This window comes from Talpa europaea, assembly GCF_964194135.1.
Source record: "Talpa europaea genome assembly, chromosome: 5".
Classification (NCBI taxonomy): Eukaryota; Metazoa; Chordata; class Mammalia; order Eulipotyphla; family Talpidae; genus Talpa; species Talpa europaea.
This window is the reverse complement of record NC_140071.1, coordinates 35237457-35260771: the sequence shown is the minus strand read 5'-3', so window position 1 is coordinate 35260771 and position 23315 is coordinate 35237457. Positions and strand designations below refer to the sequence as shown.

General features: G+C 50.0%; 1 protein-coding gene across 1 annotated transcript; it reads left to right on the top strand.

Annotated features, from left to right (window-relative positions):
- Positions 1–2153: 2153 nt before the first annotated feature.
- NR2F1 (nuclear receptor subfamily 2 group F member 1) lies at positions 2154–11120 on the top strand (the record flags this gene model as incomplete). Its single annotated transcript, XM_084233260.1, has 3 exons — positions 2154–2672; positions 5137–5664; positions 10840–11120. Exons 1-3 carry the CDS (start codon positions 2213–2215, stop codon positions 11118–11120), a joined length of 1269 nt encoding a protein of 422 aa, XP_084089386.1. The 5' UTR covers positions 2154–2212.
- Positions 11121–23315: the final 12195 nt, after the last annotated feature.

Below are 23315 nucleotides of genomic sequence, written 5' to 3'. Positions count from 1 at the left end.
GCTTGTCAGAAGCTCCCCCCCCTCCTCGACTTTCTCTCTCCTCCCCTCGCCGCCCCGCCGGTAGGTAGCCGGGAGGGAGGAGGTTGAGGGGGGGGGGGAGAAAGAAAGGAAAAAAAAAGGGGGGGGAGGGGCTCCCCAGCCAATGGCGTGCGGGAGGCTTGGCTAACCTTAGCCTCCCATTTTCTCTCCCCCCCATTCAGGGCTCTGACCAGTCAGTCGCCTTTGATTATCAGTTGCCAGCAGCCCTTCTCTTGGCTCCTTGACACGAGCTCCATATAAGGCAGCGATCTCCATAGAAACGTGTCAGTTTCAATAGTAGTGTCAAAGTTCACTATATACAGACATTCGCGCAGATCCCCCTTTCGGAAACATTGCTCTGCGAGTCCTCCCGTTTCAACGCATTCAATTTTGGGGTCTCTCCCTCTCTCTCTCCCTCTCTCTCTCCCTCTCTCTCCCTCCCTCCCTCCGCGTCTCTCTCTCTCCCTCTCTCTCTCTCTCTCTCTCTCTCTCTCTCCCTCGCTCTCTCTTTCTCTCTCTTTCTCACTGGCTCTCTTCTCTCCCCCTCTCTCCTTTCTCTTTTCTTACATATTCTATTAGTTGTTGCCCCGAATTCTTCTTCTTCTTTCTCTGCTTTCTCTCCCTCCTCCTCGTCTCCTCTACTCCATCCCTGCAGAAGAGAGGGCGAAACTTAAAAAAAAAAAAAAAAAAAAAAACCGGGGGGAGGAGGAGGCACCCCCTTCGTATTCTTTTTATCGTTATTTTATACATATATGATTTTTTGGGGGAGGGAGGGTGTTGGTTCTCGGCTGAAGAGCACTTATTTAAAATACTAAAAAAAGAACATTTTTGGGCGATCTCCAGGGTTTTTTTAACTAGCTCTGTGTGTTATAGCAGAAGAAGCAGAAGAAGGAGCAAGAAAGAGGAAAAGAAGAGGATTATTTATTCGACCTACTTTGGATGTCTCTCTCGCGGTTTTTTGTGGCTTTTTTTTTTTTTTTGCCGTTCCTTTTCTTCTGATTTTTATTTTTTCTGTTTCGCCGTGAATCCGTCGCCGGCGTGAATCCTCCCGTGTGTTTCTCCCCCGCCGGCACCTCCCGCAAGAGGAAGGCTCCGCCAGCCCCGCGCCGCCGGCACAACAAAAAGAGCAAAGTGCGCGGTCCCCGCCGGCGGCTCCCGCTCTCCGCGCCGCGCTCCTGGATGGCTGGCCGCGCCCGGCCCTGGACCTGGCCCCCCGACTCCAGCGCGCCCTGATCGCGGCCGGCGGCGGCGTCGTCCCGCGCCCGGCTCCGCGCCCCGCGCCCCCCTGCACCCCGAGTCCGGCGAGGGCTCGCGCCCGGACGGCGGCGGCCGCGGCCACCCCGGCCGGCGCTCCCGCCGCGGCCCCGACCGCAGCCCGGACCCCGGCGCGGGTCGCGCCTGCCCCGGCGGCCCTCGCGGCGGCCGCCGAGCCAGCGGCTCCAGCGGCGCCCGCAGCCGCGCCCGCCGCACCCGCCGCGCCCGCCTCCCCCGCCGCTGCCGCCGCCCTCGCCGGCTGCTCCATGTCGGCCCGGCCGGCGCGCGGCGCGTAGCTCGAGCGGCCGGCGGGCGGCCCGGCGCCCGGCGCGGGTGAGCGGGCGTGTGCGCGGGAGCGAGTGTGAGTGCGCGGGGGTGCGGGCGAGGCGGAGGGCGAGTGTGTGCGCGCGCCGTGGCCCATGCCCGCCGCCCCCGGCGCTGCGCCCCGCGCCGCTCCCGGCTGCCGCCTGTGCCATTTCTGATTTTGCAACTTGGGGAAGAAGAAAAAAGCGAGAGAAGGAAGCTTGCTGGCTGGCTGGGGGGGGTGGGGAGGGGGGGAAGGAGAGCGCGGCCCCCCCAGGATCGGAGCGCGGGGGGAGCGGGCGAGGGGAGCAGGGGTGTCGGGGGGGGGAGCCTGAGAGCCTGGGGGGGCTGCAAAAAGAGAGAAAGAAAACAGCAGGAACCACAACAAAACGCCAGCAGGGCGGGCGGGCGCGCGGCGGCAGCGGGGCGGCCGAGGCAGTAGCGCCGGCAGCGGCGGCAGCGGCGCAGGCAGCGGCCGGTGCCCGGCTCGGGCTCGGCTCCCGCGACCCCGGGGCGCCCGGCGGGCCCCCCGCCCCCTCCCCCTCCCCCCTTCCCCTTCCCCTCCCAGCGCGCCCGCGCGCCCCGCGGCCCTCGGCGAGCAGCTCGGCTCCCCCCAGCGCTCCCCGGGCCCAAAGATATGGCAATGGTAGTTAGCAGCTGGCGAGATCCGCAGGACGACGTGGCCGGGGGCAACCCCGGCGGCCCCAACCCCGCAGCGCAGGCGGCCCGCGGCGGCGGCGGCGCGGGCGAGCAGCAGCAGCAGGCGGGCTCCGGCGCGCCGCACACTCCGCAGACCCCGGGCCAGCCCGGCGCGCCCGCCACCCCCGGCGCGGCGGGGGACAAGGGCCAGGGCCCGCCCGGCTCGGGCCAGAGCCAGCAGCACATCGAGTGCGTGGTGTGCGGGGACAAGTCGAGCGGCAAGCACTACGGCCAGTTCACCTGCGAGGGCTGCAAAAGTTTCTTCAAGAGGAGCGTCCGCAGGAACTTAACTTACACATGCCGTGCCAACAGGAACTGTCCCATCGACCAGCACCACCGCAACCAGTGCCAGTACTGCCGCCTCAAGAAGTGCCTCAAAGTGGGCATGAGGCGGGAAGGTGAATATTTCTTCTCTGCTTCTCTCCCTGCGCTTAGCCCGCCTCCCCGGCCCTCTCTCCTGGCCTCCCGCGGGGGTGGCTGCCGCGCGGGGCTGGGGCTCTGCGGTCCCGGCCCGTCCCAGCCTCCCCGGTCCCCGCTGCCTTCCTCCCCCGGCGCCCCCCCCCCAGCCCTCCCCAGCTCGCTGCCGCTGCCTCCCCCTCCCGGCCTGCGCTCCGCTCCCGTCCTCGGCTCCTCCACCCCGCCCGCTGCCTGCTCAGGATTGTGTCCCTGGGATCGTGAGCTGTGGCTTAAAATCCCCTCCCTTCCTCTGTCTTGGATGTGCTCGGTGTGTGTCTCTTTCCCGCGTGTGCGTGAGGATGCTTGGGGCTGTGCTGGCATGAACTTGGGGAGGGGGGTGCTTATTTGCCCCAGAAAACTCTGTTTCTGTGTTTTGTGGTTTGTTTGTTGTTGTTGGGTTTTTTTTTTTTTTTTTTTTGCATTCCACTTTCCCTTCCATCTCTTCATATCCTTTATTTTAAGTGGGGGAGGGCAGGGACTTGGGGTATCCCGAACCGTGGATTCATTGCTGCATCATCCTTTTGGAAGCTTAGCTTGGAAAAAGAGGAGTGAGATTTATTGCACTTGTAGGTCTAATTAGGGGGGGAAGGGGGGGCTTCTGGCCTGTTCGCTCGCTGGTTCCCTCTCCTCTTCACCGAGCTGGGGCCGCCTCCTCCAGAGCTGTGGCCTTGTTTTCACCCCTCTACTTTGAAAGGAAAGTTTGTGACTGAACCGTGCTTTCATAGTTCTGTCATTTTTTTAAAGCATGATACTCGTTTTATTTCTTCATCAAACTCCACCCTCTGCTTAAATACTGCATACAAATTACAATTTACAACGGCATTTACCGATCCTTCTGATTTGGCTATAATGCATAGACTACAGCTGGCATGAGCTTCCACATCATTTAATCCCTGTGTTGTATGGGTTTGGTTTCTTTTAACACAACTTTTGATGTTGTATTTAGATATGCTTCATGTTCATGTGGCAAAAGATGCAGCACTTTTCGTATAAATATATTTAGCCGTTTACAGTTAAAGTTTATCTTCTGACAATCATTAGAGATGTCTTATACTCAAATGAGTGAACCAGTCAATTCTGCAGACTGCAGATTACTCCTTCTTGTAATTGACTTTAAAATTATATTTTAAATGCCACAAGAAAAGAAATTGAATTCCTTCAGATCTCAAGGAGCAGGCAAATATGACAACTTCATTTCTAGCTCCAGGGAGATTTTGTAGGCATCTGAAAAAAAAAAAAAACTTTGAATTGTGCTCTCATTTAATTGAAAAATAACTGCCAAGTTCAAAACTATAATTAGAAAAGAGTATTCTAGCCATTATGTTTCAAGAGCTTAAATTGCATTGGGGATTGCATTAAAATTAGAATCAAAGCAAACTTAAGAAAATAGTGCACAACCTGAAATAAGACAGCTACCTGTACGTGGACATATCTATATTAATTTGTTGGGGGGAGAATTCAGGAGCCCTAACTTTTCCTAAAGTTGTCTTTGTTTACATGGCAATTTAAAACGCTGGCACTGTTGAAGTAAAACATACACATTAAAAAAAAAAAAACTTTGGTCAGCTTTAAGAACTCAAAGCATGCTTACGTTTTGCATTCAGATGGTTAATGAATCCAGTGTTTTTGCAGTTGCAAGCTCGTGCATTCACTGGGCAAAAGCTGGCTGCAGGTTGCAGTGGCACCACGCAGGACAGACATTAATTTTATTTCCCACTTTTTACAATAATGTTTGGCTACTGTAAGTTCAACTTTTTTCTTGAAATTTTTCAATTTTCTGTTGCTTTTAACAGTGAGAACTTTGTGCTGGGGCGATGGGGAGGAGGGGATGGGGAGAGGTGCAGGATACTTGTTTTCTATTCAGAAGTTATAAGTGGCTAGTAGGGTATGTAACTTGGATCTATTTTAAGAATAACCCTATAGCATTTTTAGAGAATGTGTAAATGTTTCAAGCAAAACGCTGCTTCTTTGGCAAATGAAGGGTAGCTAGGCATTTGCCTAGAACTACCACCTTTCTCCGGTTTTGTCTATTTTTTTTTTTAACCCTGATTTGTTTCATTCTGGAGGGGTGAGTGGGGTTTCACTAACCGGTGTGTTCCTCCTTGGTAGTGGAGGCTTTGGGTGGCACTTTATTGGCCACGACGGGCAGGGGGGCCCTTCAGTCAGGCCTAGTTTGGGCAGGGCTGGGTGGCCAGGGGTGCAGGCGATGGCTGCATCTGTGGAGCCTGGGAGCTGGAGGGCCTCTCCCCAGACTTCCTCCCGCTGTGGGCTGTGAGTGAGAGCGAGCGCAGGGCGCGAGTGGCTGCGGGAAGAGCCTCTGCATTGTGTCGGGTGTGCTGCGGGCGCAGGGATGTTCGCAAGCCCCCTGGATGCACATTGCCTCTTTTCTCTCTTTCTTTTTGTCAGCGGTTCAGCGAGGAAGAATGCCTCCAACCCAACCCAATCCAGGCCAATACGCACTCACCAACGGGGACCCCCTCAACGGCCACTGCTACCTGTCCGGCTACATCTCGCTGCTGCTGCGCGCGGAACCCTACCCCACGTCGCGCTACGGCAGCCAATGCATGCAGCCCAACAACATCATGGGCATCGAGAACATCTGCGAGCTGGCCGCGCGTCTGCTCTTCAGCGCCGTCGAGTGGGCCCGCAACATCCCCTTCTTCCCGGACCTGCAGATCACCGACCAGGTGTCTCTGCTACGCCTCACCTGGAGCGAGCTGTTCGTGCTCAACGCGGCCCAGTGCTCCATGCCGCTGCACGTGGCGCCCTTGCTGGCCGCCGCCGGCCTGCACGCCTCGCCCATGTCCGCCGACCGCGTCGTGGCCTTCATGGACCACATCCGCATCTTCCAGGAGCAGGTGGAGAAGCTCAAGGCGCTTCACGTCGACTCGGCCGAGTATAGCTGCCTCAAAGCCATCGTGCTGTTCACGTCAGGTGAGGCTGCGGGCGCTGGGAGGGCAGGCCGCGCGGGGAACCCCCGCAGGCCCCGCTCCGCCCGGGCCCGGCCTCCCGTGCTGCGCGGCTGCGGCGGGCCGGGCCCTCCCCGGACCTTGGGCCTGACCCCGACCTGCGGACCGCGCGGGAACCCGGCCGGCGGCGCCGCTGCCATCTTGGGCTCGCGGCGGTGCGGGAGCCGCTGCGGCTGCGGCTGCGGCTGGGGGCGGGAGACTCCGGGCCTAGCGGCCGGGACAGCGCGCGGGGCCGCGGCGCGGCGGGTGCGTGTCTGCTTGGGGCGGGGGTGAGGGTGGGGGGGGCGGCGGGGCTGGGGATCCGTCTGGCTGCGCGTGTGTGCGGTGTGGATGTGTGTACGGTGTGCGTGTGTGTGTCAGAGCTTGGCGTGTCTGGGGGAGGAGAGGGAAGGAGGCAGCAGAACGTGGGAATGTGGCTTTCTCCTCTGTGTGGCAAGCTCCCTGGATGAGTTTCCCGACACAGAGAGGCACACAGAGAGCTGGAAAGAGTCAGGAATACGCGCAAATAAATCATAAATAATCCCACTTTATTGCTGCCTGATTTTCCCTTATCGGAAACCATTCATGTTTGCAGTTGCTGAGGTTATTGAGAGTCGTAAAAAATGGATTCGATCTAAACAAGAAAGATAAAAAACAAAAGCAATCCTGGAGAACCCGCAAGTATGGGAGGATTCTCGGCCTAGAGATAAATCTCATAGCTATGCAAAACACATGAACACTAGAAATTTAACAGAGTGCCTTAAAAATATCAAATTAAATGTAGGCGGTAGTAACATGCACGTTAACAATTTCTCTTATGATAGATGGTTCAAATTAACTTCCAGGAAAGTGCATTAACGTTGCCTTTGAAGGTTCTGGTCTGAGCCTCTGAGAACACTGACCGCCTTTTATTATTGTAACCTGCAAGAGGGAAACATATAAACACCCGGGACAGCAGGTAATGGGGGGAAATATAAACAAAGCCAGAAAGAACGCTGGTGGTGAACAGAGCTGCCCAGACTGGGTCTCCAGGCTTGCCCACTGTGAGTAGAGTTAGCTGCACTTTTACCACTGCTATTGGTATTATTGTTTTTAATTCCTCCGTTCAGAGAACAAATAAGCCATCCTAATAAATCTATCCTAGAGCCAGGACCTCCAAAGGCCAAATTAAAACCATTCTTGAGCAGAGATGGCAAAACCCCTTTCCTAAGGCCTTGTTGAACAGTAAGCAGTGGTATAATCTATCAATATTTCTTGGCTTTCATGCGTGAAGAATCGTATTTACATTGTATTAAAATGACTCTTAAATTTGCACAATATTGTAATGTAGCAAATGTAGTATTAATATCGATCTGAACAGCAGATAATTTATTTGGACAAGAGACTCTCATTTGTATGCAGGGTGGCCAGGGCCCTGGACTTGGACTGCCCCCCTTTTAGTTTCAGTGCAAATGCAGGGCTGCTAGTAGGAGAAGGAGTTGGTCTTTGCAAGAGGATAAAGTGTGAATCTTAAAACAAATGGAAGATTTATTGAATAGCCTCCTCGGTGTTTGAATGCATTTTATCTTAATAAGTCTTCTTGATGGAAACGTGTTTTTTAGAAGTGACAAAGAGCCTGGGAAGCAGCAACCCGGCTGCTCTAGCTCTGGCAGGCCTGGGGCCTGGCTGGCTCTCCCCTACCCTGCTCTTTAGCCAAATTAATCAGGAAGCAAGCCAGTGTCAGGGAAGCTGGGGTTTTAAAATCTCATCCAGTGAAGTGTCTTGAAGCAGAAATGTGACATGGAGCTGGACAGAGGTCTTCTCCAGAAAGGTGTCCCCTCCCTCTTCCTTGGCCCTCCTAAGGTTCTGTGAGCCCCCTTGATTTTCTGGTTTCACACCCTTTACCAGAAAGAGGCAAGGACTGTGCAGGCTGCAGGGAAGATTGTGGAATTGTGTGTGCTTTTCTTTCAACCTGCCATCCTGAAGCAGCCCTGTGAGAAGTGTTGCTTTAAAAAAAAAAAGTTTTCCCAGAGAAGCTTCTTGAACCAAGTCTTCAAGGTACAAGGGAGGTGAACAATAGCATTATTTTGTTGGAAAAGTGCAAACAGAATATCTGAAAATGGAAATAGAGCTGTCAGTTGTAATTCACCCCTCTCCTCCATACAACACATTTCCACTTTTGACTAAACTTGTTTTGATTGCTAGCCAGAAGGGAATTCATGGGAAGCCTTCTCAAAGTCATCCAACTTTTAAGCGAACTTTGAATGATGGAAAAGACAGTTTTAGACATATTGTCCAAGGAGGTTTGCTCTCGCTAAGTATTTGAAGCTGGCACAGGGGTTCCCTGTGGTGGTTTTCACATTTGGCCTCCGGATGGTATGTTTAATCCTTAATATTCTGGACAGCATCCAAGGACTAGGTCATGACCTGAACTTACTTTAAAAAAAAATTCATTAATTCATAATACTAAATATTCCCTCAAATAAATGAGACCTTCCCTGAAAGGAGCCATCTAGTTAACATAAATACAATAAATCCATTTTCAGCACAATAATAACTTTGATTTCTAGTTATGGCAGCTGATTACATCTATATTTCCTGAACACTAAACTCTTCTGAATGCACAACATGAAATACATTCTCTGCACTACAAAGGCTAAGCCGGGAGGGCCTGAGTAGTAATGGTTATTTATTTACATAATTTCTTTTCCATATACTGTAGAAGAAATATCGAGGGTTCCCACATTGACACCACCATATAAAAAGCGAGACATGGATTTTGCACATTCTGCCTCCTTTTCTTATCTAGGGTATAACTCATGGAGTGTAAATATGTACTGCATTGCACCCCCTGCTCAACTAGCTTTGCTACTACTACCACCCAATCGATCTGAGAGCTCAGGCTGTCTGTCCACAATCGGAGGAATCCTGTTACAGCAATATCCAGAGTGGGAATAAAAATCTAGCGTGGGAAGCCAGGCCGGAACTAGGACTCCTGCAGGAGGAAAGGCACAGGGCTGCCCTGGCACCTGGCAGACAGGCCCAGCTCTAGGCATTCTGCCTTCACAGGAGAGAAATCTAAGTAGCCAGCACAAACCTGCCTGTCCTGGGCTTCTTCCCCTTGGAGTAGGAGAGACTAGGAGAGACATGGGCTGGGAGAAGGGTAGTGACCTTGCAATCTGGGGTCCCTCATCATAAATATCAGATAAATATTTTACGGACCCGAGGGGATGCCATATGGGTCTTTTAAGATGTCTGCTGGGATATCAGTGGGTCCTTTTCATATTGCATTGTCTGAGGCTGTAAAGAATCCCATGGCATACTGGGCAGATACTGCATGTAAAACAAGATATATGTAAATATGAGGCTGCGTGGTGGCCTTTCAGTGGGGCCAGGTTATCAAGTAGGGTCACGGGCAAACCTCATGGTCCCCTCTCTAAGCAGCGAAGCCATAATGTGCTCTGCCCTCACCCTGTTAGCCATAAAAATCTCACTGGCTTCCCAAGTCAGACCAGGGTGGATACACCCAAGCGGCTTACTGGAGTAATTAGACATCTGAGAGGAACCCAGTCTGTATCGGGGGTCAAAGGAGTGTTGCCTCAGAAGTTCCTGAATTATCACTAGTTTTATTTGTATTTTTGCTTGAGGCCATCGCCTTATAGATGAAGGTGTGAGCATGCTTTGTAAATCCCAGTTCTTGAAACATGAAGACATAAAACTCAGAAACTCAGCAGACACAGTTTTCGCTTTGAATCATTTGCTGTTTCTTCTTGGGGTCATATTTGCTCATTCTCAATTATATAATGTCCTTTTGGGGGCATTGCCATGCATGAATTTCCTCCCCAATCTATATATTAGCCAACACTACCTTTGATCTCTAGTCAACCTCCTGACTGGCTAAGGGCTCCTCTGTGATCTTCGTGTTTTTAAAATATTTATTATTAATATCAGAAGCAACACTGGTATTTGAACCAGGAAAGGAAGCCTTCCCTCCATCCCTCTGATTTCCCCTTCCCCTCCATTTGCGTGCCTTTAGTTAGTTGATATAGTATAAACTGTTGTCTTGAAATATTTTTAGGAGACGGAGGACACCAAGCCCTGGTTGATGTGAGGTAAACAGACAGGTTTTAAGATGCTGTCATTGTGTGGAGGTGCCTTCCCCCCCCCTTGGTCCTGCCATAGGAAACAGTTTCTCCCCCAAAGCCCCCCTCAACTCCCCACGCCCCAGTTCTGAAGCAGCAGCAGCAGCTGCCTCTAGCCCCAGCTTTGTGTCTGATCACTGAAGATGTCTCCTTTCTGCAGCCTGAAGTAACTGAGCCATATTCCTCCTGATTATTATACAGCTTACAGAGATGTGACCAATTTTCAATTACTTGATCTAAAGCACAGATAGAAATGTACACCATCACCAAGGATTTGCTGCAGAGTTCTTGCTTGCATAGATAGTAATATTGCTAAAGCATGGGCTTGATCTGATTCCAGGCACTGCCAGACCCTGATTTCTTACACCTCCCATGTGTTCGTTCACTACACATCCAGGTTCTTGTGATTTCTGGTTGGGGTCATTGGGTTTGACAGGGAGATTCCAAGAAGCCTTTAAGAACTGCCCCCCGGGCTGCATATTTCTTCAGAGCTCCCCAGCACCCCAAAATCAGGGGTAAAGGGGGCAAAAGTCCTCCCTTTAATGAGCACAGTGGAAAGATGCTCCCCTGCAGGCGGAGGACAGGTTGCTATGCACAGCACACATGGCCCCAGCATCGTACATTATTTAATCCAAAGGTGAAAGAGGAAAAACAAAGGGACTAGAGGGGTTGCTGTCTCTGCATATGTGTGCTGCTCTCTCCAGCTCCCCTAGGCTTGGTGGGGGTTTGATTTATTTTTGTTTGTATTGGGGGCTGGGGGAAGCGAGTGGTGAAGGAGTGAGGAGGCATGGAGGGGAGGATTTCTTTCTTCTTCTTCTTCTTCTTCTTCTTCTTCTTCTTCTTCTTCTTCTTCTTCTTCTTCTTCTTCTTCTTCTGCTTCTGCTTCTTCTTCTTCTTCTTCTCTCTCTCTCTCTCTCTCTCTCTCTCTCTTTCTCTTTCCTTGAACAACAATTTTAATGGCTGATTGTTTGTGCTTTTGCTGTTCGATGGCCTAACAGTTTGCCCCTTCCCTGTCTCTCCTTCCCTGGCTGCTCGGGCAGATGCCTGTGGCCTGTCGGACGCTGCCCACATCGAGAGCCTGCAGGAGAAGTCGCAGTGCGCCCTGGAGGAGTACGTGAGGAGCCAGTACCCGAACCAGCCCAGCCGATTCGGGAAACTGCTGCTGCGACTGCCCTCCTTGCGCACCGTGTCCTCCTCGGTCATCGAGCAGCTCTTCTTCGTCCGTTTGGTAGGTAAAACCCCAATCGAAACTCTCATCCGTGATATGTTACTGTCTGGGAGCAGCTTCAACTGGCCTTACATGTCCATCCAGTGCTCCTAGACCTTGGGCGCTTCCCACCTGCTCCCGCTTCCCTAGAGACTCAGAGGACCAGTGGGGGCCATGGACTGTAAAGCCTTGGGGACTCCGGGCTGCTGATGCAGGGTACAGCCTGCCAGGCTGGGCAGGGGGTGGGGGGGGAGGGCTGGGAGGACAAGGAGCAGCCCACCCTGCAGAAGTGCAAGCTGAGCTCCAAATCGGGAGAAAAAGAGACTCTTTTAGGATCAGATCTGTGAACACGTTGGAAAGGAAAGAAAAAGGACCTTGTGTCTGGTGTGAAAAATAAACAAACAAACAAATTTTTGGAAGAGAGGACCATGAGAATTTTAATAAAACAGAAGGAGACTAATGGACCTTCCAGGATTTATTGTGGACGGATGTGGATATATTCTGTACAGAAAACACACTTGAAAGTGGACTGAATCCTATGTAGAAACACACACACCCAAACATTGTTATTCATTTTGTAAAATACTAGTCTTTATTTTCATTTTTTGTAAAATTTAAACATCGTATGCACATAAAAAAGGAAACAAGAATTAGGGGAAAATAACATTTTCCAAATAATTATAAAAAATTGTCCTGTGTCTATGTATCTATATCTGTTTTGTATTTTTTTCTGGTTCCAAACCAGATTTCCTGTGATTCTATACTAATAATTTTTGATATAACCCTTTGCTTCTTATAATGAGTGCGATATATGTTGTCAAGGCTGTTCTTCAAGAATTAAAATCGAAGTGAAAATTTAAACAAAAATAAAAGAATTTAGCAAAACCCACGTGTCTGGTTGCTTGACAGATGTCATCAGTGCAAGAGAACCCACCAGTTAATTTCCACTCCAATGATTATTAGAGTAGGGGTTTTTGAGGGGGAACCTTTAAGGTCCACTACCAAGTTGGCTGGATTTACTTTCTCAAACCAAATCGCTCCGAATTTTCTAAATTCGGAGGGCCAGACACTGTGTGGCCAGGGTGGGTGGGGAGGACAGGGCATCTTGGTTGCTGGCAGCAGTCATGGTGACCTTGTGGGTTTCGGTGACCCTGCTCACAGCTGGGCCCCAGGCTGGGGCAAACTGGGGGGTGGAAAGGGGAGGAGGGGATGATTCTCAGGGCTTAGTTGTTTCAGTGACCCAGGTGGGAGACTTGCCTGGCTGGAGAGGCTGAAGAGAGCCATGGAGCATAATACATGGGGATTAGGGAAGGCACAGGGCCCCTTAGATGCCCCTTTGCAGCTCTTGTGACTAGAGGGTCCAGCCTCTGCCCAGCTCTGGAAAACATGCGTAGGATCCTCAGTGCTGTGAGCCCTGGCTCTGTACCCCCTTATGGTTCACTGAAGAGCTACTGGCTATTGTGGTTTGCTCTTTGCTCCTAAGGATGCTCAAACTAAGTTGGGGTTGATCCTGGAACCTGGGAGTGGAGGAGCTAGACTGGAATAGGTTCTTTCAAGTAGCTTCAGGTCCTATGGCCCTTTCAGTGCAGAAACCTCCTGCTGAGGCCTTTCTTTGGGTGTGTGGGGCGCTGCTCTCTGTAACAGCTTTCGGAGCATGAATGTTTTATAGGATCTCAGTTGGGGCTGCCAAGGGAGCTTTTTCTTAAGGTATTAATAAAGCCAGATCTTTTAAATAACACCTCTCACCTCCTCCCCCTCCCCTTGCCCCAGACAGACCTGGATGAGGCAAGAGCTTCATTTTCAGAAGTCATTAGCAAAGTTCTTTCAATTTGTTGTCTAGAAGTCTCCAGGCACCCCTTCAGCACCCCGCCCCTCCCCCTCAACACAGATACTTTAAAATTGCATTAACAAGCTTCCACACTCCAACCAGCTTGAGGTTTTAGTATTCTGGGTGCAGTGTAGCAGCAGGGGCTTGCCTAGCTCTCTGTGGAACTGCCCTTGCAAGCCCAGTATTTCTAGCCAGCCTGCCGGGGGACCCGCCTGAGTTCTAGGGTAACCAGGCAGGTAGAGTGTGTGAGATGTGAGCTCCTTGGACCACTGGGTCCTTCCTGCCTCCTTGCAGGTCCCACCCTGCTCTGGACTCATCCTTTCTACCCCACCCTGGGCTGTCATCTTTGGGCTTAGCCTGACTTGCCTGCAGGTTGGGGCACCCAAGCAGAAGGGGTGTGGCTAGAGGTCATATAAATCCCTGACTACTTCTTAGGAAGTTTCCTGGATCCCTCCTCTGTTGCCCTCTTACCAAGTGAGGGGGTTGGGGTGAGGTGGACAGCAGCTGGGACATGGAGGGGGAAGGGAGCGGAGCTGCATCCCAGGGCTCACAGATCTTTCCTTTCTTGAAATGAGATGTAAATATATTCATTACAGTGTGATCCCTCTGATGAAAACAGATAAACATTTTTGTGGGCTGAAAATGTATTTTTCAATTAAGTTCAATATGGAGGCCCAAGCACAAAGCACCCAGTGCGGGGACTGGCCCGGGCCGAGGTTAGGATATGTACAGTTCTTGCTCTGATGTCTGCAGGTGACAGTGGTTGGTAACATGGCCCTTGTCTAATGGGCCCAGAGCTTGTCCACAGCTTAAGAAACTTTCTAAGCCTGGACCCAAGGGGGGCGCCTTGCTGAAGAGAACAGAGTAAGGAGAAGAGTCAGCCTTTCTGTAGCTTCACTGACTCCCTCACATGCTGGCACTGATGGAAAAGGAAGAGCAAAAAGTGTTCCACTCTAGTGCTTTTGCTAGGTGACCCCTCTGAGCACAGTAAGCAGTGAGTTTCTCTTCTGCTGACTTCCTAGGTGGTTGAGTTAGTACCTGCCAGGGGTACACATGGTCATCCTCAGAGGTCTCTGTGTGTGAGAAGGAGTCTGTCAGGGACTCTTGGGCTGTTCGAAAACCCCTGTTTTCCATGCTCAGAAGCACAGTTGGAATTCATGAATGTACTGGAACTCAGGGAAGATTTAGGAGCTGAGAGGTGTTTGAATCTTCTAGCAACAAGGAAGCAGCCTCTCCACTCCAGGCAACCCACAGTCTCCCATGGCCCCAGTGACCAGTAACCACCACCTGGGACTTCCTGGCAGTGCTAAGGGGCAGCTTCAGTTCAGATGTCCCTGCTCAGTGTCCTGTGCCTCTGCAAGCCTAGGAGTCACTGGCAGAAGGCGATGTGGAGCCAGTGGGAGTTTCCTCTGCGTGGGTGGCCTTCTTGAGGCCCCTGAGCAATGAGCCTGCCATGGAGCTAAGCACCAGGGACAGCTTTAGAAACCCAGCATGAGGCCACAGGCAGGTGTAGGTCACAAGTTCATGTTGGGGGTGCAGCCCCTCCTTGGCCAGCCAGCCAGGGTGCTGCAGCCCTAAAGGATTTGGGAGAGCAGGGCTGGGCTAACTGGACTAGGTAGAACTGATGGGTTCCCCAGGGTCAGAGAAAATACACCTTAGTTGGAGAGTAGTCTATGCAAGGTAAATTCCCTCTTGAAATTAACTGTGACATATGAAAGTCAAACGTCCCCTTTTCGAACCCCAACACTTGCTGGGGGACTGAGAATGGTAAAAGCTTTGAAGTCGGTTTAAACTACTTTATCCACAGCTTTGCTGAAAACATCAAAAAGGCCATCTCAGGGACGTGCTCTTTTCTGGGAACCTCTAGAGAACAGGCTGCAGCATCGCTTCCTCTCAGGGACAAGGCCTGGTGTGAGGGAGTTTACTTGTGACCTTTGCCCTCACAAGCGCTGAGCTGGGTTATGGGGGTTCCTCCGGTCACCAGGACAACCCTGGCTTTCCAGACTACCCCTCCATTGGGTCTGTCTCCTGTTCTTTGGCCTTAAAGGGGCTGGGTCTTCTCTCTGAGGCCGCACTGCCCAACTTTACATCTGAGCCACTGGGGATCTGGAATCTCTGTCCCAACCCACCTGAGCGCCTCTGCTTGAAGCATGCAAAAAGTTTATTCTAAAAAAGTCCTCCTCCTCCACTCACAGGCAGCCCTCATATCTCCAACAGTGGCACATCACCTCTGACCAGCTCCTCCATTTCTCAGAACAAATCACCTGAATGTCTTGCAAACGAGAGACACGGGACAGTAGCATGGGGAGGGAATGGAGGGAGACACAAGTGGGAACTAATAAAAGTCTTGTTAGAGGGTCTGCTCAGGATCTGTGGCGTCACGGGGCCTTTTACTTGGAAAGCCAAAGAGTTGTATTCCTAAATGAGTTAAAGACCCATTTACCTCTGTCGTGTTCTATTCATCAAGCCACAAGTTGAGAGTTCCTAACATGAAACTATTTGTTTGCTTACACAACCAGCTGGGCGCAATTTCACGTCTGAGATATCTATCTGAAAGCGCCTCTCATTTATTATCTCTCCTTGTCAGCGAATCCATTTTCCAACTCCCCCTCCCCCCTTTGGAGTTTATTTATTTATTTATTTATTTATTTATGGTGGGACTTTTTTTGCCTGGGAGGACCTGGGTCTGTAATGCTCCCGGAAAGCTGCTGCTCCCTGTGGGGCTTCTGCTACGCCCTAGATGCCTGGACCAAGGGGCAGCAGAGGCGCACTGGCGACCACCGCTTACCCAGGCGGTCGGCCCACAAGGGTGCCAGGCAGGCAGCGGGTGGGCCTAGCCGGACACTGTGGACCTGCCCTTCTTTCTGGATAGCCTCGCCGCTGCTGCTCGTTCTGCTAGAGTTAGCAGCAACCACCTGTGCGAGGAAGGGGTGGGAGAGTCACCGGAGGGGAGTCCAGGAGCTTCTTTCGGAGCTTCTCTCGGAGATGGGGCCTGATATACGGATTTGAGAGATGCTTTCACAAAAACCCCACCTAGTCTCTTGGGGCCAATTTCTTCTTCCCAGGCCGGAGTGCAGAGTGAGTAACCAACATGTAAATAGTTGTGTGATGGGTTGGGGGAGGGGGTAGTGCATTTATTGTGTGTGCGGAGGGGAGAAGGCTGCACGTGGTTTCAATTTTGAAGCACAAAGAAATAACATGCAATGCAGAAAATAGGTTTATGAATGTAATTGAGGGGAAAGAAAACAATTAACACGGTGCAAGGTTGCACACTCGATTCTCCACCGCTCACCTTCTCTTCTACCCCAATTTTGAGAAATGAGGATCATGTGAATAGAGTGGATCTGGGCAGTTGGACCGGGCTGGCAAGGGAAGCCCTGATGGGGATCTCGGGGATGGGTGGATGATAATGGTGTCTATCCACTCCCAGTCTGCTAAGGCCTCCTTCCACCCAGCTGAGAGCAAGGGACCAAATCCCCAAGTGCTGCATATAAAATACCCCCAATTGTAAAGACAGGAAGGGGTAGGGGTGCCTGGGAGGGAGGGGGTCGTCAGAGGTGAGGAAGAGATGGGGGGGGGGAGAGAGAGAAAGAGAGAGACAGAGAGAGAGAGAGAGATTTCTTTAAGACAGACCAGGCTGGTCTCAGTAAGCTATCCTATTGTGTTGATTTAGGAAGACATTTGCTGTATATAACGTTTAAGGCTGATAATATCATTGCGCAGCCAGATAAATAAAGCGTTGGCCCAACTGTGGGTCAGCGATCGATCTCTGCGCTCAGAGGAAAAAGGAGAGAGACAGGGCCGTAAGAAGAGGCTCTGTCTGTGTGCCTGTCAGCCGGCAAGCAGGAGCCCTAGTGAGCGTCAGAGTGCGCAAAAGAGAAGCAAGTCTTCAGCTGGCCAAGAAGCTCATTAGCATTCCTAACCCATGGACCTGCGCTGACAACTAACAGAGATATCCCGCTCACCACCAGGCCTCCTGTCCTTTTGTCTTCAGATCTGGAGGAGAAAAAGATTTCTCGGTAGAAGCTGGAGCCTGAACTTCCATGTGGTTGTTGGAGATTCCGGGCATTAAAAAGGACTTTCCAGGATTTTGCCTGATCTTTCACTTTGCTTTTTTAAAACTTCCCTCTCAAGTAGGAACTTCTTCAAACTTTTCTCTCTCAGAGTGTAATATGCTTGTTGAAACTCAGCTTAAAATGAGAGAGAAAATTCTCTGGAAATATTTTGCCATTTCTCCTTGTTGACACGCAGAGAGGTGGATGTTTATATGTTTGGCTTACACACACATGGAAAGCTGGTACTTTTAGTTAAAGATTTCTAGAATCTAGCAACCAAAGGTTGTTTGAGCATTTTCTCCCTCTTCTTTCTTCTGCCTGGTGACAGTATGTTTTATTATAAACATCTCTCTCGTTAATTTATTACTGTTGTTTTTTTAAAATAAAAAAAAATCTTTCAAAAGTAAGATCTAATTTTGTGTTATCAGATAAGATGCAATTTTAGAGGCCTCCACTATTCTAAGAAACATCTTGAAATTATGCTCATTCATGAAGTTTTAATCACCTTACACATAATTTGGGAAAAGTGTCTTTTAACCCTATTTCATCAGGGATAAATACGTCTCCACTTGCTCTCCTAGGTCCTGTGCCTTGAACTCCATCAAACCAGGCAGATAGTTTTACATTGGAGGGTACAAATTATCCCATGTTGACAGATGTTTGTCACTTAGTAACTTCTTTCCAAGTCCCCCCCCCTCGCCTAAGCCTTCTATCTAGCTTGCTTTGTTGTTTTAAAATATGCATGTCTCTCACTGGAATGCCAGTCACGAGTGCAAACTTTGTGTCCAACCTCCCACATGAAATGATCCTTTTAGAGGGAACTCGATATGTCTCAATCTGCACTTCACTCAAAGCCTCTGGGTACCGGCCACTCACTCACTGGTCGTGGCTGCAAAATAACTCAGCAGAAACGAGTTTCCAACCAAAAATCCCCTTGACTGTCTCCCGGGGAAGAAATATAGCTCCTATAATTAAAGGAGGCAACGGCCAGAGGGGAAATGCAGCCCGGCAGCAGGGAAAAAAAAAAAAAAAAAAGTAAGAGTTTTATTTGGTGATTGAACTTGGGTTGTCATAACCAGCAGGTTTATCCACATTGGAAGTGCTGGAGGTTTGTACTGCATGTGCACTAGAGGCAGAGGTGGGGAGGAAAGGAAGGCAAACGGGCGGATGACATGGAATAGGAAGAATAAGTGGAGGACAACTTTGGGAGGGAGAAAATAATCTCCGGGGAACAATGTAGGGAAATCCTGCCCCTGGATATGAGTAAAATTCCTTGCAGCTGAGGAAGGGGGTGTGAGGAGGGAGCTCAAAGGAGATGAGGGGGTAATTATAGTAAACTCTCCAAAGCGGAGCATTATCAGGAAAAGGAGGACTCTCACTGTTGTCCCTAGAAAAGTAATGTGACAGCAGGAAAATTATGAGCTGTGCTGTGTGTGGCGGGCTCAGCATGTGGGGGGTGGACTTATGCAGAGGAGCCGCAGAGAAAGGAAGAAGTTCCAGGACGCAGAGTGGAAGTGTCAGGAGCAGAAGCCTTCCACCCTCCTTGGCAAAAACTGCCCGGTAGGTGTGGATGTGACATATTCTCCAGAAGTCATCATCTTTGCATCCTATTTTAATTAGTGTCATCTATTTGCGCGCATCTGAACAGGATGATTCAGCTCCCGGGATGAACACCTCCCAACCTCAGCAGGCACCCCCCAAAAGCTTCAAGCCAGAAGGAGTACTCAGGCTGGGCAGCTCATTTCTACCAAAAAGGCAAAACTTTAGCATGATGAAAAACAGATGAATTTTTTTTTCTCCCTCTCTCTGGAAGTTATTCTCTTTTACTGATGTGAAGTGACGTCAGCAATGCCTGTCCTATCCCCTTGGAGAGAAAGGAGAGAGGAGGAGATGGAAGGAGGGAGCTGGGAGAAAGAGCTCAAGAGAAAGAGCGAGCTGAGGGATGAAGGAAGGGGGGGGCAGAGCATGCGAATGAATATCTTACACTTTTTGGCCAAAATTCCACAAAGAGTGGGCAAAACAATGCTTTAGAAGCCTGTGATTGATAGGACACCTTTCTCTACTCTCACCCGATCTACATATTCTAACATATGGAAAGCTTACAGGCCCTGTGCACTTATAGAAGCCGATAATGCATTAGCTCTCAGCAATATTTACAGCACCACTTTTAATACACACCAGATGGTTCGCGACTGTGCCGCCTCAGCCAGCTCACTCCTCGATTTTACTCGGCGGCACTTTGTTGCAATTACGCTCCATGCTGAGACCAATTTTATTGGTGACCTATTTTTCATATTTGCAGCATTTTATGTTAAAAACCTCCTCTCTGGCCTTTTTTTTTTTTTTTTTTTGCAAAGGGGCAGCGCTCAGGAAAGCAGAGCTCAGGAGGACCGCGGGGCTGTTTAGGTGGATATTAATATTTATCATGATGTTACCTACCTCGGGTTTAAGTGAGTAAACCGGATAGACATAAGTACTCTGGTCATTATGTTTGTTCACTCACCCCCTGTTTGTCAGACCCCCACGGACTGTCTACGCGACGCGCTTGCCTCCGAGTCAATACATCGGACCATAAATATTGTATTCCATTAATTATCACGCCACTGGCTTATCCGGGGTGCCGGCGTCCTCGAGCGACGCAGGGCAAATGAGGACGCTTCCCGAGCATATTTCTAGGCTGGGAACCCCGCTGAAATTTCCGCGGAGCCTGGGAATTCCTAGAGCCTGAGCGCCTGGCTCTACCCGGGCTGGGCCTGGGGCGGGCTGGCGCGGGAGGGGGTGCGGCGGGCGAAGGCCGGGCGCCGCCAGGAGCGCTCAGTACCTGTTATCTTGCCACGCAGAAGGCCACAGGGAGAATCCCATTTGGCACGCCGGGAAAGGCTTTCAACTTTATCTCCCGCCATGTAAATATCCCCGAGTGCCCGACTGAGGGACTTTGTTTTGCAGCGAACAATATAAATATCCTATTTGCTACAACGCAGGTGTGCGCTTCCTACCCAAACTCTCTCTTTTTTTTCCTCGTTTATTGTAACTCTTTATACCCCCTTCCCCTGGTAAAAAAAAAATCACAGATGTTTACTTTATTGATATAACCTATACCATGGTTAGGCTGAGAATAATATGCCTCAACTAACAGTCATTTAGCAAATAATAGAGGCGTTCTGGATGCTTTCCAACGTTACACATGTACTTGGTCATAAAATGATACGTGAAAAAATTAACATCTGCTTTCCTAAAATAAAGTGTGCCAAGTAGCTTTTTATGAATGCGTTCCTCATTTTAAAAAGAAATATGGAGAGATAAACTGGCACCCAGATGTATAGCATATTTATAATGGTTTTAGGATTTAAAGGTAGCTATTCTTTGCGCAAGCCATTTAAAAACTGACGGTTTAAAAGCTACTTAACCCCAGACATCTTTGAATCCTGAAGAGTCTTCCAAATTTTATCATTTAAAGCAGAATTTACTGTAATTTAATTGCATATCAAGGCAGAGCTCTGTGCAAGTTGGGGCACTGCAGCCTGAGTTCAACAGAAATTCCAACTCGCCTTTTATTTACCTAATTTCTCAGCAAGGTTCCCAGGCCCTTAAGAAGGCAGAGCTGGAAAGTTTAGTTGGGCTCTTTTTTGTTGTTGTTTAATTCCACTATTAGGAAATGAGGCCTACCTTTGAATTATTTCATTAGGATTTGGCCTTTTGGGGGAAGGGGTGGGAACCATAATCATTAGTGGCTTTTTATTATTTCTACAATAAATGGCTAGATTCTTTGTTGAATAAGCTGCTTGAATGTTTTACAGATGTTCCACTTAGACCAAATCTGACCCCCTATTTCCTCCCAAATAAGTCGCTTAAACTCTCCCACCAGCGCATTTACTCCGGAGCAGGCTCCCCCCCACACTGACAAGTTTATAAGTGTAGAATATATTCTTATGAAATTTCCACCTAACTGCACGCGCGCACACACAAATACATTCACACACACACACACACTCCCACCCACTGAGCCTCTGTGCGTGGCAGAGGGTAGGAGACGAGAAACAGGGGAGCGAGGAGCTGGTGAGGCGGAACGCAAGGGAGGAAGTCAGCCCAGTGGTTACACCCCGCGCGGAGGTGCGCCCTTCGCGGCCCGAGACCCTCCTTTGTGCCTTTGCTTGGAGACGTGGGGGGTGGCCCAGGTCCGCTTCTCCCACAGTGCTGGGAATCTTTATTGGCCAAGGGCTTGGGGCGTCGGCCCAAGGCGTTTCGGGGCTCCCCGGGTGCGCGGAGGCAGAGCCCGGCCGGCTCCCGCGTCCTCTCCGAGCATCCCCGCGTGGCACCGCCCCAGCCGCGGCCGCCGCGCGTGGGGACCCCGGGGCTTAACAAAGGGGTCCGTGGGGCGCGGGGCGAGGCCACGTGACGGGCCCCGGCGGCGGGGAGGGGCGGCCGGCCCGGGGTGCCGGGTGGCTTCTTGACATAAAAAGAACTGCCGGCCTCTGGCTGGCAGCGCCCGGCCGCGCTCTGCCGGGATGAGAAAGTACTTGTCTGGCTGGGAGCTGGAGGAGCCGCACCTCTCATCTCTTCGGCTCTTACTTGAAAAAGCTCTTGGAAGGAACTGTGTGTGCGGGGAGGGCCGCGGGGTGGGCCGGGGCCAGGCGGCGAGGCTGAGGGGGGCCGGCTTGAGGGTGGATGGGGAGGGGGTGAAGAAACAGCGCCTTTCTGAGTGACAGGACTCCTTTTCAAAGGCCAACAGAAGGGGGAAAAGCTCCTAATATGAATAGGAGAATTTTCAGGGTTTCGCAGTTACTCCCCAGCCCCCCTTTAAGAGAGATCTTTTCTTTTCTTTTCTTTCTTTCTTTCTTTCTTTCTTTCTTTCTTTCTTTCTTTCTTTCTTTCTTTCTTTCTTTCTTTCTTTCTTTCTTTCTTTCTTTCTTTCTTTCTTTCTTTCTTTCTTTCTTTCTTTCTTTCTTTCTTTCTTTCTTTCTTTCTTTCTTTCTTTCTTTCTTTCTTTCTTTCTTTCTTTCTTTCTTTCTTTCTTTCTTTCTTTCTTTCTTTCTTTCTTTCTTTCTTTCTTTCTTTCTTTCTTTCTTTCTTTCTTTCTTTCTTTCTTTCTTTCTCTCTTTCTCTCTCTTCTCTCTCTCTCTCTCTCTCTCTCTCTCTCTCTCTCCCCCCCCCTCTCTCTCGCTGGTCTTTTCTCTTTATTTTTCTTTTCTTTTTCTTCTTCCTTTTTTAGGTAGGAGCTGAGCGCCCAAACGTGCCTTGTGCTTCAGGAGAAAGAATCATCTATTGACTTAAGTTTTTTTTCTTAGGTTGGTAAAAATTATTGCAACCTTTTCACATGTTTTTGTGGACTCTCTGGCTGGAATGGATAAGACGTCAGAGGAGTCACACTCAGACAGGACTTGAGTTAAAGATGGTGCATGGAGGGGGCAGGGGAGGGGGTTGGAAGGGACTATCTTACAAAGTTCTCCCTCATCCCAATAATGAAACCTGTCACATCTCTACTTCTTACTGGAAAAGAGATCGTGTCCTCATTTGGACACCTCTAAGGTGATTATTAGATGCCTCTGTGAGATATCAGGTTGGGATAGGAAAACTCATTGCACACTGGATTTTTAGAGCTTGCCTGTATTTATAATTTAACCTTAGAGACACATATTTGTCTCCATACTCAACCAAAGCTTTTCTTATTATTATTTCTGCTGCTGTTGTTGAAGGGCCATGCCTTATAGAGGAGAAAACCTTCTTTTAAAAAAGATTTAACCCCACAGTACCAGTTGTTTGTTGTTGTTATCATGATTATGATGGTTATTATGTCATCCCCTCCTTTTTTGCACTTGATCTGATTGAGAGAACTTTTTTAAAGAGTGTGAAATGAAGGACACAAAGACAGTATATCAATGAAAAGAAGAAAGTGGCCCTTTTAATGAGAACTAAAGAAAACCCAAATGTAGATGAAGTGTACCGTAAAAGCAGCTTCAAAGTCCATCTTAATTCCCTTGGGCTCAGTCATCACCAACATGTGATAATTGGGAGTTCTGCAAGGAGGTAAGGCGGCCATGGGCTGCGGAGTCATGCAGATGTGCCTCCCTGCCCTAGAATTCCAAATACATTTTTACCAAGAACTTGGAGGACTTACAGAGAAGCCAGGTTTAGCTACTTTGCTACCTGCCCATTAAAGTGCCCCCCCCCTCCCGGAGTTACTATGCTCAATAAGGGAGCTTCATCCTCCACCCCACCCCATTCTCCAGCAGGTTGGTATATGCTGAGCCATATTCTAGGTTTTGACTTTTTTGTGTGTGATCAACTCTGGTTAATGTTCTGTTTATTTTCGGACCTCAGCCTTCCTGGATCACAAAAGTCCCCACGAGCAACATAGCAATAAATCCGAACAAAAATAAGACAGATTTCCTCATCGATGTGTAATAAAGTTAAAGGACATTGTTTTGT